The sequence below is a fragment of the Nicotiana tomentosiformis genome, chromosome 4 (genome assembly GCF_000390325.3).
Source record: "Nicotiana tomentosiformis chromosome 4, ASM39032v3, whole genome shotgun sequence".
NCBI lineage: Eukaryota > Viridiplantae > Streptophyta > Magnoliopsida > Solanales > Solanaceae > Nicotiana > Nicotiana tomentosiformis.
The window spans coordinates 86,042,458-86,057,607 of record NC_090815.1 but is presented as its reverse complement, the minus strand read 5'-3'; the positions used below and the strand labels follow the sequence as shown (position 1 = coordinate 86,057,607).

Below are 15,150 nucleotides of genomic sequence, written 5' to 3'. Positions count from 1 at the left end.
AAATTTTACAAGTTTTTGGAAATGATTTTTTCAAAATTTTCAGAAATTTTTGTTTCCCCACTCACAAAATTGTAACATTTTTTCAAGCGAAATGCATGTCTAAACATAATTTCAAATTTCAAATACCATTTTTCAACTTAACTCCAAATATTACTTTTAAATTTTTTTTTTATAATTTTTATGTCCAAACGCCTACTAAGTATGAATTTAAATTTGTTTTTGATAAAAGTCTAATTAAGAGCCTGTTAAGACATATGTTTTTCATAACTTCATTTTACATTGCATTGTATTATGTTGTTAAAATAATATTTGTATAGACTGTATTATTTGTTGTACTTCAATAACATCTTTTGTGTTTAATTTGATTGTAGCATAAGGATAACTGATAGACTTACTAAAATACCTTTAATTACTGTGAAGATTAAAATGATCAAACTCAAAAACCAAAAACAAAAAAGATAACAAGAAAGTGACGAGAAACATGTATAGTGAGTGACAGTAAAAGTATATGAAAAGGAAGGACTTAAATATGATGAAGACAAATTAAGATAACGAGGTGATGTAAAAAAGAAAAAAGTTCGGTAAATAGTACATGAAGTTATTAAACAATAATAAGGATAAAATGGAAAATAGAAATAATATAACAATTCCACCGCACCAAGCTCGTTTTTATATATAAAATAAGTCATTCATTGTTATAAGTCGTAATAATAGATTTAATTGACAATATAATACAATAATAAGTAATAATAAAAATAAATATTATAAAACTATTCAACTTCTGTATGTTTAATACAAGTACAGAATTCAAACAACTAGTAAGTATTTTGAGTTATTGTTCTTAAATATCACGGAGTAGTCCTCACTATTTGGATAGTTCAAAACTTAGACAAAATATGGAAGACCTTTTTTTGTCTTAATAAACAAAAGAACCATGCGGGGGTTAGGCATAGGGGTGGGCATATTTTGGTCCGAACCGAAAAAACCGACCGAATCGAAAATAATTTTATTTTGTTTTCGGTTATTCGATTTTTTCGATCGGTTTCGGTTTAAAATTTTAAAATTCCAGTTTTTCGGTTCGGTTTTCGGTTATTAGTTTATTTGGTTCGGTTAACCGAAAAACCGAATTATTAGCAAACCAACAAATTTTCGGTTGGTTTCAGTCAAATTTACCGAAATTTTAAAAGAAAACCAACAAATTCGTCAGTCCAATTATTACACAGAGAGAACCCAATATGATAATGTTCAAACCGAAAACCGAACCGAAATAAACCAAACCGAATTTCTTAAACCGAACTGAACCGAACTTATTTCAGTTCGGTTTCGATTACTACTTTTACAAAACTGAAAACCAAATAATCGAATCGAATTTTTTAAAATCGAACCGAACCGACTGAACGCCCACCCCTAATTAGGCATAGACCCCAATCCGTACATAATCAAAAAGGATAAGTACAATGTGGAAGACCCAAATATGCAAAAGATTGGGGAACATTCTCTATTGTCCGGAAAGAGTTAATTTGCACCAGTGAACAACTAGGTTGTTTTCTTTTTCTTCATAGAAATATATGAAACTATTTACTTTTCGTTTTATTTTATGTAGCACTATATAACGATATTCTTTTATATTTATAAATAATTTAATTTTAATAACATAATTTAGAGCCACAAAACTCATATATATCATATTTAATATCACAAGGTTTAAAGATTTTTCTTTCTTATTTAACTTCGATACAATCAAACTTTGGCATATAAATAAATAAATAAATTGAAATAATGGGAGTATAACTTGTATGAATTGACAATAAACCGTTAGCTGCAGTTGTTTTTTAGGTTACTTCTTATAGTAAAATTCTTTTACAATCAATTTTGTTTAACGACGTTTTTGATCTGTCAATTTTTGGCGCTGGTCTTATCATATGATGGTAATCCTAGGCTGTCGGTCATGAGTAACATCACTCATCATACTTATATTTTCATAAAATATTTGCCTACGCGTGAATGCAACCCATCTCTTTGCAATGCCTTTATAAATCTCAAACAAAATCAAGATTCTGAATTCCCCCAACCCAAGATCTGATATTTCCACCCTTTTAACAAGAAAATGAGCTTCAAACACTAATTTGCTTTGCCCAAGTTTGAAGTTCCTATATACCCCCATCATAAAAGGTACAATTTTCCCTTTCTTTCTGTTCCCATAATAATGTGAATCTGTCCTCTTTATACCCCTTTTCCCTTCATTTTCCTCTTTTTTTGGAAAAAGGGTGAGCTTTATTTCTGTTGGTTAATAGAATGCTCTAACTTTTTGCTTTGTTTTGTATTATTTGATTGTTTTTTGGTTTGCAACTTCGAGATGGGATTGATCTTGCAAAATGACATTTTTGTTCTGTAATTTTGTTATGTTGTTAAGGGATCTTGTAGTTTTGATACTCATATCCTGTTTTAGTAGTATCATGGACTAGAAATGTGGTTTTCTTGTTTGAGAGTTTGACAGAGTAATTACAGATTTACCAGACACGGACAAGAAAACTTGATTTTACTATTTTCATGAGGTTTATGATGAGGTCTATATATCAGCAGAGGCGAACCTAGGTTCTAGAGTCGCTGGGTTCAGAACGAATTTGATCTTATCATAAGTATACATCTTAAATTTTTATGTAACATATCTAATCATAGTTTGAGCTGAAAGCAATGGGTTCAGTTCAGTTGAACCCGTAGAACGTGCCTAGATCTGCCTCTTTGTATATGTGGAATGCTTAGAGATCCAAAACTCAGACATGGAAAGCTTTTTGGTGGAAAAATGTTGTTAGAGTTTCTTTTGGAATTGAGCTAGGCCAAAATTCAGGTTGTGTAAATTTTTTGGAATTCACTGTGATGTTTTTGAATGAATTCTTTCACGAGTTCTCATGAGTATTTGAGTGTTCACCTAGTATTTCATTAGACGTGCTTGATAAAAAACAATTGCAGCCTTTTCTCTTAGTTTTATAAAAGAAAAAAGCTAGAAATATCTAAGGGATGTATGATGTGTTGTGTAGGTAAATTTTGTCCATACCTGCATTTAAATGACAGACTTTTGATGCTTGTTTCTGTTGTGGTTTTACCATTCTCTGTTCTCGAACCTAGTTTATCAGACATTTTAGGCTACTACATTTGATATTTCAATTATTTTTTCTCAAAATGTCCAGGGACGGATAAGATCAAATATTATGGCTGGGGGAAGTAGCTCCCATTTTGGTGGCAGGAAATCATCCGATTGCTGTTCAAAAATCAATGTTGTGACTTCTCTTGGAATTTCTTTAGTTGGGATATGGATGCTGATGGCATTATTTAGTATGCCTCTTGTAAACTCAGAGATATCTTCAACATTGAAAGTAACCAAGAAACTTTCGGGGCAGTATACAGGCATTTCTGGCGATTTTACAGTCAATGCAAAGAGAGAAGAGGATGTAACATTCCAGGGGGAGAAGGGGTTTAGAAGGGGAAGGTCTATGGAGGAGTTTTCAGATGAAAAAGGGCTGGATAGTTACCAAAATGAGGAAAGGGAAGGAGAAAACTCTAATTTAAGTAATGGAGAAGAAAATCAAGAAGATTCTGGATCCACTGATGAATCACAGTCTAGCGGTGAGAGTTCAAATCTAGAGAGCGAGGAAGTAGATTCGAGAGAGAAAGGCTCAACTTCTACCAGTGGCGAGTCAGATAATGGAGGTGAAGACTCAAATCCAGATGGTGCCGAGACAACAGCAGAAGATGAGAACATTGTCTTAAAGTCAAAAAAGGGAGAGGAAGAGAATGAGATTTTCCCAGCTGGAGATCAATCAGAGATTTTAAAAGAAACTACTACACAAAATGGGCCATGGTCAACTCAGGCTGCTGAGTCTAAAAAGGAGAATGAGTCACAGGATTCACCAAAGTGGAAGACATGTAAAACTGATGCTGGACCAGATTATATTCCTTGCCTGGATAATGTGCAAGCTATAAGGAAGCTCCCAAGTACCTCGCACTATGAACATCGTGAGAGGCACTGCCCTATTGAAGCTTCAACTTGCCTTGTTCCTTTGCCTTCAGGATACAAGCAGCCAATTGGATGGCCTAGGAGCAGAGAGCAGGTATATCTTGTTTCTGCTTATATATCCATTTGCTGCTGATTAATAATTTGATAAGCCAAGTAACTTGCATTTTATGGTTGGACAGATATGGTACTCTAATGTTCCTCATGGAAAGCTAGCCAAGGTCAAGGGGCACCAAAACTGGGTCAAAGTTACTGGAGAGTACCTTACTTTCCCTGGTGGAGGTACTCAGTTTAAGCAAGGTGCTCTTCATTACATAGATTTCCTCCAGAAGGCAAGTTTTGCTTAAGTTTCTGTGCTACTGCATGCTATCTATAATTATTGATTCGTAATCGTGGTGTTAATTTTTCACTCCATGCATCACAAATTGGTTAGTTTGTGGCTTTCTTTAGATTCATATGGCAAAATGTACATCATTTGCTTTTAATACCAATTTGAAGATCAACGATAAGATAATTTGATTTAGGTGATACTTCCACGCGAAACCCAATTATATATTACTCTTAGAATTTTCATGGGTACTAGGTGCCGTTAGTAGGTGTTCCATATGATTCAATTTGACTTTGTTGTTTATTTTAATCAACAAACCAGAAAACAAGTGAATGTTTGTGATTAATGAAAGAGCTGAATATTAAAGGAATGAAGAACAGAGAAGAAATCTTAAAAGAGAGAGCATAAGACTAATACAGAACAAGGATTACTTTTCATTGTAATCTAAGTTACAATTTATAAGAAAAACTTAACTACTAACTTCATGGTCCTGAATATCAGCACATGATCTACTTTAAAAAAACTAACAAGATACTGGGAAAAGTAATAACTGCAAAAGTTAAAACTAAGTAACTGCAGTCAAAGTAACTGCAACTATTCACAGCTAAACTGCAGTCCTAAATCATAGCAACTAACACTCCTCCTTGCTTTAGGATCTGCAGACACCAAGTTTCGATCTCAAAGACTCGAACTTGTGAACTGACAATGGTTTGGTAAAAGCATCAGCTAATTGATCATCTGATTTGCAATAAATGAGAGTCACCTCCCCATTCTTCTGGACTTCTCTCAAGAAAAACAACTTGATATTAAAGGGTTTCGTCTTTCCATGGAAAACAGGATTATGAGAAATAGCTATTGCTGCCTGATTGTCAACAAATATCTCAGTTTCTTCTTTCTGCTCAATATGAAGATCTTTTCCTCAACCACAATGCTTGATTCACCGCAGCTGCTGCTGCCACAAATTCTGCTTCCGCTGTCGATTGAGCTATTGTATCCTGCTTTTTGGAACTCCATGAAAAGACACCTGAACCAATAGTGAAACAGTATTCAGAAGTGCTCTTCATGTCGTCAACTGAACCACCCATCGGAAAAACCAGTTAGTTTGAGTTGTTCACAACTTTTAAACTTGATTCCAAAATCAGTCGTTCCTTTGACATATCTGATCACCCTTTTTGCCGCCTTTAAATGCACTTCACTTGCACAATGCATGAAGCGAGATAGAATACTTACAACATCGAGAATGTCAGGCTTTGTTGCTGTTAGATACATCAGACACCCAACCAAACTTCTAAAATATGACTCATCCACTTTCTGTGTTCCATCTTCTTTGCTCAATTTTTCTTTTTGATTCATCGGAGTGCTCATCTCATTGCAGTCTTCCATGCAAAACTTTTTTAGTATCTCTTTTGCATATTTTTTCTGACAAATGAACACTTCACCCCGATCTTGTTTAATCTCCATGCCTAGGAAGTAAGACATAAGCCCAAGATCTGTCATTTCAAACACTTTCATCATTTCTTGTTTGAAATCTTCAATTTGATATGCACTACTTCCTGTAACCAGAAGATCATCAACATAAAGTGAAATAATTAGAGTATCATTTCCACTATATTTGACATACAAAGTGGACTGAGATAAGCTTTTTTCAAAGCCTAAACTGAGTAAATGGTCATCAATTCTATTGTACCAAGCTCTTGGAGCTTGTTTCAATCCATAGAGTGCCTTTTTAAGAAGATAGACTTTATCTTCTTCTCCTTCTTTCACATAGCCTTCTGGTTGCTCTACATAGATCTCCCCCTGCAGGAATGCTGATTTGACATCTAACTGGTACACTTTCCATTTCTTTTGTGCTGCAACAGCGAGTAAAAGCCTAATAGTGTCAAGTCTCGCTACTGGTGCAAAGGTATCTGAGTAGTCCACACCGAATATTTGAGCATATCCTTTGACAACGAGCCTAGCTTTATGCTTGTTGATTGAGCCATCAGCATTAAGCTTAGTTCTGTACACCCATTTGACTCCAATCACCTTTCTGTTTTGAGGTCGATCAACTAACTCCCATGTTTTGTTCTTTTTAACCATGAGCAACTCCTCTTTCATTGCAGCACTCCAATCTTCATTCTTCTTCTTCTTCATAATGAGCAGGTTCCCAAATTGCAATGTTACTTCTCTGATAAACATCAGAAAGTACTCGTGTGCCTCGAACAGGAATGTGATCCACCAAATCATTTTTCCCATCTCTTGTGATACTTTGATCTAATGTATCTGAGGCAGGCAACTTGAACTTTGAAGTCAGATCCTTCTTATCTGCATCGTCCCAGTTCCACCCTTCATCTTCCATAAAGTGCACATCTCTACTTACAATAATCTTTCCCGTTTGTGGCTGGAACACTTTATAAGCTTTTGCAACAGAACTATAGCCAATAAAGATGCCTGGAAGTGCTCTTTTATCTAATTTATCCCTCTTGATTTGTGGAACGTGAGTGAAGCACAGACATCCAAATATTCTAAGAAAATTCAGAGATGGTTTATAATCATACCATGCTTCGAAAGGTGGTTGATTCTTCAATGCTCTTGTGGGAAGCCTGTTTTGTAAAATAACAGCCGTATGAGCTGCTTCTGCCCCGAACTGCTTGGGTAGATTCTTCTCATGTAACATGCATCTTGTCATCTCTAGGATATATCTGTTTCTTCTTTCACTAACTCCATTTTGTTGCGGAGTATAAGGAGCAGTAAGCTGGTGTTCAATGCCAGATTCCTCACAAAACAAATTAAATTCTTCTGAGGTGTATTCTTTTCCATTATCTGACTTTAGAACTTGAATTTTGCAGCCACTTTGGTTTTCCACCATTTTCTGGAACTTCCAAAACACTCTAGCTACTTCTGATTTGAATTTCAAGGAATAAATCCAGCACATTCTTGTAAAATCATCAATGAAAGCAATATAATATCGACTACCTGCTAATGACGGAGTTCTTTGAGGACCAGATACATCTGTATGGATCAATTGCAGCTTGTGAGTGGCTCTCCAGGTTGACTTAGGAAAGGATTTCCTATTTTGCTTTCCAAACTGACATGCTTTGCAGTATGGAATGGGATCATCGAACTCTGGAAGATCATTTGCCATCCTTTTAGATTTTATTCGCAACAACCCCTCATGATGATAGTGCCCGAGCCTCTTATGCCAAACTTCTGTGACACTTTCTTTGACTTGAAAAGCAGTTTGCTCCTCCTCCAATGGATTTAGTGAGAAACTCTTGCCCACCATTTTGACCTTGAATATCTCATGGCCTGATGGATCTTCTATCACACATGCTTTGTTTACGAAGTGAAGTACGTATCCTTTCTCCATTAATTGACCAACACTTAGCAGATTTTGATCAATATCTGGGACATAGAGAACATGTGTGATAAACTTAGTTCCTGAACAACTTGCAATGGCTATGGTGCCCTTTCCTTTAGCATGAATATACTCACCATTTCCAATTCTAACTTTCTTCGTCTCAGTGCTCCTTAACTCTTTGAACAACGCCTTATCATACGTCATGTGGTTAGTGCAACCACTATCGATTAACCAACTTTCATTTGAATCGCGACTTGTGAAACAAGTTGCAACAAAGAGTTGATCGTCTTCTTCTTGTTCAACAACTTGAGCTTCTACTTCATGTTGCTGAATTTTGCTTTTGCAAATTACAGCTTCGTGACCCTGCTGATTGCACTTGATGCACTTTGCATCAGGTCTCCTCCAACATTTGAAAGGAGGGTGACCTTTTTTGCCACAATGTTGACAAGGCGGAACGTTTGTCTTCTTGCTTCCAGTCTTGATTTTGTTGCTGTTTCCAACATTCTCATTGTTTGCTCCTTGGATCTTTTTGTTCTGCTTCTTCTGGTTTCTTTTACTGTCTTGATACTTCACTGGTAAGGATCCTTCAACAGCTCCTTCTTGTCTCATAACACGTCGTTGCTCTTGTGCTTGAAAAGCACTCAAGAGCTCTGCTAGTGTGATTTTGGGCAAGTACTAGTATTTTCTAAGGTTGTAATGGTAGCCTCAAATCTTTCAGGCACCATTACAAGGATTTTCTTAACGATCCTTGAATCGTTTAAAGTGGAACCCAACAATCTGACACAATTTGCTATGTTAAGAAGTCTGTCAGAATATTCCTTTATGGTTTCACTGTTTTTCATCCTTTGCAACTCAAATTCACGCACCAAATTCAGCACTTGCATTCCTCGAACTTTTTCATCTCCTTCATATTCAGTCTTGAGATAATCCCATAACTCTTTTGCTGACTTCAGAGACATGATACGAGTAAAGATGGTGGATGAAACTGCAGCAAACAAGCATGCCTTTGCCTTTGACTTTCTGATTTTCCTCTCCTTGTAATTTTTGAGTTGAGCCATCGTGGGATTGTTTGGCAAGGGAGCAATTTCGTAATCATCTTCAACAGCCTCCCAAAGATCCAATGCTTCCAAATAGGTCTGCATTCTAACTGCCCAGATCTGATAACTTTCTCCATCAAAGGTTGGTGGTGCGATTGAAGAAAAACTTGTTTCTCCATTCATGGCGTCCACAGAATCTGCTTGCACTCACACAGGCCCCTCAAGAAAAAATAGCTCTGATACCAATTGTTGTTAATTTTAATCAACAAACCAGGAAACAAGTGAATGTTTGTGATTAATGAAAGAGCAGAATATTAAAGGAATGAAGAATAGAGAAGAAATCTGAAAAGAGAGCATAAGACTAATACAGAACAAGGATTACTTTTCATTGTAATCTAAGTTACAATTTATAAGAAAAACTTAATTACTAACTTCATGGTCCTGAATATCAGCACATGATCTACTTTAAAAAAACTAACAAGATACTGGGAAAAGTAATAACTAATAACTGCAGAATTAAAACTAAGTAGTTGCAGTCAAAGTAACTGCAACTATTCACAGCTAAACTGCAGTCCTAAAACATAGCAACTAACAGACTTGAACAATGCTTTCAAGATTTTGATTTGTTCCTGCATATTAGACCAGAGAAAATAAGCTTCCGGAGACTCTATAGAAACTTAGAGCGGCCTCCTTTCACTAATGTGTTTTGCATATCAGTGATCAGTCAATTGGCTGAAATTTATCACCACAGATTTCATGCTGAAGATTATGTACCTCTTCCTATTGTATGCTTTGCTGATATTGGTTGCAATGCAGTCCCTGCCTCAAATTTCATGGGGAAAACAAACACGTGTTATTTTGGATGTTGGGTGTGGAGTGGCCAGCTTTGGAGGATACCTCTTTGAAAGAGATGTACTAGCAATGTCACTTGCCCCCAAGGATGAGCACGAAGCCCAAGTACAATTTGCACTTGAAAGGGGCATCCCTGCTATATCAGCTGTTATGGGAACTAAACGACTACCATTCCCCAGTAAAGTGTTTGATGCTGTCCATTGTGCACGTTGTAGAGTTCCATGGCATATTGAAGGTGAATCTCTCTCTCTATCTTTACAAGTTTTGCTTGGTTTTGGAACGCCAGCCGATGGTAAACGTCCTAATTTATTGCAGGTGGCAAACTTCTCCTAGAATTGAATCGTGTCTTGCGGCCCGGTGGTCACTTCCTTTGGTCTGCTACACCAGTATATCGGAAGGATGAAGAAAGTGTTGGAATTTGGGAAGGTAATTGTGGCTCGACTTAGTTGACTTTTCTTATTTGCAAATGAAAGTCATAGATTAATGTCTCTCTCCTTGATTGATTGTCTTGCAGCTATGTCTGAACTAACTAAATCAATGTGCTGGGAACTAGTGGAAATCAATGAAGATAAGCTAAATGAAGTAGGTGTAGCTATATTCAGAAAGCCAACTTCAAATGATTGCTACCAGAGTAGAACACAAAATGACCCACCTATGTGTGAAGAAGCTGATGATCCAGATGCAGCCTGGTACTTTTCTTTTATTCACTCAAGCACGGGCTTTTGTTATAGTTCTGTATAACAATCGTAAATCCAAATAGTCTACCCGGAGACACAAGTTTATAAAGCTATAGAAAATATGCTATTAGGGGAGAATGGAAATTTACTTGTCTACATTATATATGTCCACTTAGCCACTACATGACATAGTATGTTATTTGTCTGTGTAAAGACTCAAAATCAAGAAGGCATACATTTTATTGTACTCATAGTGCTTATGGTTTGACTGGTCCGAGCTTACACCTATCAGTATGGTTTCAACTTTCTGCTTTGATTTGAAAAAGAGAAAGGGGAAATAGCACCATATAAAATTATATTTGTTAGGAGGTTCGGAAACAGCCTCTCTACCTTCACAAGGTAGGGGTAAGGTCTGCGTACACACTACCCTCTCGAGACCCACGTGTGGGATTACACTGGGTTTGTTGTTGTTGTTGTCATCTCTTCTATTATAGATAAAACTACATTTATTCATCTCCTGAACACTCTACCTGAAAACAAATCCTAACTCGTTATTTTTCTCCATTCAGGAATATAACACTTGAGGCATGTATGCACAAAGCGCCAGCAGATGCATCTGAACGTGGTTCAAGGTGGCCGTCAAAATGGCCATTGAGGTCAGAGAAGCGTCCTTATTGGTTGACAAGTTCTCAAGTTGGAGTTTATGGAAAAGCAGCCCCAGCAGACTTTGCTGCAGACAATGATCATTGGAAACACGTTGTGTCAAAATCGTATTTAAATGGTCTTGGCATTAACTGGTCTTCAGTAAGGAATGTCATGGATATGAAAGCTGTTTATGGAGGGTAAGTTTTTATTAGTCGCTATTTTGCTCATTATCTCTTAGCTACTCATTTCCTCTGTGATCACTGCCTTTCTTTGAAGATTAAAGGAATAAAATTCACAAAGAAGCTTTGGCAAAATTTAGAGTGATTTGATGAAATTAATTGATGATTGCTAGATGAAGTTTCCATAGATGAGACTTTTAGAATAACACATCTAACTCAATTAACGCCTCCCTCCCTCCCTCCCTTCTCCCTCCCTCCCTCCCTCCCTCTCTCTCTCTCTCTCTCTCTCTCTCTCTCTCTCTCTCTCTCCCTCCCTCTCTCTCTCTCTCCCTCCCTCCCTCTCTCTCCCTCTCTCTCTCCCTCTCTCTCTCCCTCTCTCTCTCTGTGTGTGTGTATCTGTGTGTTTCAAAGAATATTGTCTGAAAAGACTTGCAATCTTTCGGAATCAATATGAGCTTACCTATTAACAGTATACAATAGAAGTAAATGATCCATATAGGCAATATATACCAACTAGTTGGAATTACAACTTAATCAATGTTACATTTACATTAAATCCTTTATTTGTTAGGGTTCCTTTCATTCTTGTTAGACTCGTATATCCATGTTGGGATAGTGTGATATTTAGATAACCTCTCTAGACAGAACCCCTAATTTTTTTTCGTCTTAAAAGAAGAATATTTTAGTATTGGAATGAAATGAACTTGCATAGAGTTGAACGGATACAAAAGGATTCATATAGCCAACCCAACTAATTTAGAGTTGATTGGCTGATTCGAGTCGATATTAGGTGCATGTATTACCAGCATTTAAACTAAGTCCACTTTTTTCATGCTCTTGATAAATATCTTATCTTCGATGATACAGATTTGCTGCAGCACTGAAAGACTTGAAAGTCTGGGTTATGAATGTAGTTCCAATTGACTCGCCTGATACACTTCCAATTATATATGAACGCGGCTTCTTTGGCATTTACCATGACTGGTGTGAATCCTTCAGCACGTATCCCAGATCTTATGATCTTCTTCACGCAGATCATCTTTTCTCCGATATTAAGAAAAGGTTAATCCTACTGCACCCGTGCTGTTAACTTGCTGGCAACAAATTTTTGTTTAGTTATGTTACATGTGATACTTACTGTTGTTGACAGGTGCAAGATAGTACCAGTATTTGCAGAAGTGGACAGGATTCTGAGGCCAGAAGGAAAGTTGATTGTGCGGGACAATGCTGAAACTATACTTGAAATAGAGAATATGGCTAGGTCAGCAAAATGGAAAGTGAAGATGTCTTACTCAAAGGATGGTGAAGGATTGCTATTTGTTCAAAAATCATTTTGGCGTCCAAAACAAGAACAGATAATCAAGTCAGCCATTGCATAGGCACAGAAGATAAATTTCCACAATTGGATAAGCCTATGATGTTTTTGGTATAGTTTAGTTCGCTACCACTAAATTATTAGAGAAGATAAATTTCCACAATTGGATAAGCCTATGATGTTTTTGGTATAGTTTAGTTCGCTACCACTAAATTATTAGAGAATATCATTCCAATATAGTGAGTATTCGAAGAAAAATCATTGCGATATAGTGATCATACTGTATGTATGATTCAGGTCTATTACAGCTCTGCTATCATTCCATATATTTATAAGTTGAATGAAGAAAGATGAGAAGAATACTTGATTTTCATTATTTTCAATTCATTTTTTTGTTGTAATAATGTGATGTAGCTCTATTCTAAATAGAAAGAAAGTTAAACTAGGCTAAAAAGAACATGACCTATGTTTCTGAGGAGGTGGTCAAGAGATTAATCCAAGCAATCTGCTGCTAAAAAGAATAGGAATTTTCAGAAATGACTATTGTTTAGTGGCTAATAACTTCTTATAACTATCATATAATTATTTTTCGTAGCTACCTTTTAATTGTTATGGTAATGTATTCGATGTATTCGAGTTACTGTATTCATGAATACAATAGCAAAAATTGGCTAAAAAATAGGACAGTCCAGTTGTCAGCCGCTGTATTCACATGTATTCATGAATACAACCTAATAATAGGTCTCTCCAGTTGTTTAATAACGGAAAGCTGCTAATTTAATGGGATACACTCTTAATATAACTCACCTAAATCAATTATAACACACAACATTATCAATTCAATTAATGAGAAGATTTATCAAACGTTAAACACCAAAAAACAGAGCATTCTTAAGAGTTTCGGTCCCTCTTTTTTTTTTTTTTTTTTTCTGATACACTTCGAGTTTTTTTTCTCTTTTTTTTAAAACATTGTTCGAGGTTCTGCTCGGAATTGATACAAGTATCTACAAAAATACTTTGAAATTCGATTTTCTGTATATGAATACATCATGTATTTATGCCTGATACAACCTGTACTAGTAACCTACTGCCTGCATATTTTATAATAAACCTAGTGCTTGTATTCTGTTGTATCTAACAGTTGTGTTCAATGTATTCAAGTTTATTTTTGGATCTGCATATTTCACTGTATAGTTGTTTTAAATACAGATGTATACAGTTAGATTGAAAATACAGATGAATACAGTTAGATTGAATGCATAACTAATTGATGAATAACATAAAAATGATAGAACTAACAATGTATTTAAAATTGTTGTTGTATGAACTCAAATACATATAAATACATCTAAACACAACAGTCAAAAATCATTGTACAAAATAAAAATCAGTGTATGCCTTATTGAATACATATAAATACATCTACATACAAGAAGAGAAAACCACTGTACAAACTAAAAATCAATGTATTCTGACTCGAACACATAAATACATCTGCAATTAGGGTCATTGCGTATATTTGTTCTCCTTTCGACTTCAATAGTTGCTGATGAACCTGCAAATACAGGTTCCTCTTGAGTGATTTGCAAATCGAAAGCTTCGAAATTGAGTGCTTTAGTGAGTATTCTGCAGAAAACCTAACAAAGCTTTTATAGTATCGAAATATGACCTTTCGAAATTTTGTGCTTTAGTGGGTATTCTGCAGAAAACCTAACAATGGTGAATATTTAAAAAAAAACTGTTGAAGAGAAAAAGAAGAAGTTTTAACCGGCCAAAAATCCAAAAACTTTAATACTTACCACAACTTTTTGGAGCAAAAAATATTAAAAATTGAGGGAGACAATGGCGCTGATAAAGAAGAGAGTTGGGGAGAGAAATTTGGAGCTTGCATATCGAATAAATGTTTATGTGCCAAATATGAATAAAAGTTGCAATTTTGTATGGATGAACTCATCAGGAAATGGATGGATAGGAACTTGCGATGAATGCTACATGGCCATGGTAGCTGCTAGGTTTCCATGTCGCCTAGAGAGAGGAGAGAGGATAGAGAGATCGTGGAGAGAGAAATATACTATGCGGTGATTTTGGGAGAGAATAAACTAAAAGAATGAGAGAGAAAAATATTAGACAGCGTATTTAATGGCTTAACGGTAGGAAGTGACCATAAATACATATTTTGCTATAAAATCTAAAAGGTAGCTATAGAAAATAATATTTTAAAAGGGTTTTTATTTATAATAAATAGGGTGTAAAGCTTTGCTATATGATGTAAAATTTCCTAAAAAGAATTTGAAACTATTGTATAGGTCAAAATCTGCCTTAGTGGGATTTAGCATGGAGCGATAACGTGGAAAGTGATATGGTCGAGGTCGACTAGTAGATAACGGGGCTCATAGACGAGCAGTCAATAACGGCCGAGGTCGAGTATCAAGGGCAGTGCTAAGGGTTAGTTTTTGTAATAAGATATTCAAGAGAATATTCCGTTGAATATTTTTGGTGTTTGTACTTTTAGGATTGACTAGGGTATATCCCATATAAATAGAAAAAGAGATAGGAGAAAAAGGGGAGGTAATATTCTCTGATAAGAACACTTTTTGAGAAAAAAAACTTTCTCTCTAGAAAAGATACAAACACTACCTTTCTGAGAAAATTCGATTATATATTATTCCACATTTTTCCATCAGATCCGAGAATAGTTCTAATATTATAGCATTTGGCTATCACTCATCACTGTTAGAAGGAGGAATCATCCACCCTATTCAATA

General features: G+C 35.7%; 1 protein-coding gene across 1 annotated transcript; it reads left to right on the top strand.

Annotated features, from left to right (window-relative positions):
• Positions 1-1,905: 1,905 nt before the first annotated feature.
• LOC104097632 (probable methyltransferase PMT24) lies at positions 1,906-12,761 on the top strand. Its single transcript, XM_009604231.4, has 9 exons — positions 1,906-2,172; positions 3,189-4,109; positions 4,195-4,344; positions 9,534-9,804; positions 9,885-9,995; positions 10,084-10,258; positions 10,816-11,088; positions 11,938-12,132; positions 12,221-12,761. The coding sequence occupies exons 2-9, from the start codon at positions 3,210-3,212 to the stop codon at positions 12,447-12,449; spliced, it is 2,304 nt and encodes a 767-aa protein (XP_009602526.1). The 5' UTR covers positions 1,906-2,172; positions 3,189-3,209; the 3' UTR covers positions 12,450-12,761.
• Positions 12,762-15,150: the final 2,389 nt, after the last annotated feature.

What these genes read in the sequence shown, in the direction of transcription:
- LOC104097632 (XM_009604231.4), top strand. Translation starts at nt 3,210, where the DNA reads ATGGCTGGGGGAAGTAGCTCCCATTTTGGTGGCAGGAAATCATCCGAT. An exon ending in ATGAAAGCTGTTTATGGAGG is followed by an intron (nt 11,089 to 11,937) that starts GTAAGTTTTTAT and finishes TCGATGATACAG; the next exon opens with ATTTGCTGCAGCACTGAAAG. An exon ending in TTCTCCGATATTAAGAAAAG is followed by an intron (nt 12,133 to 12,220) that starts GTTAATCCTACT and finishes TGTTGTTGACAG; the next exon opens with GTGCAAGATAGTACCAGTAT.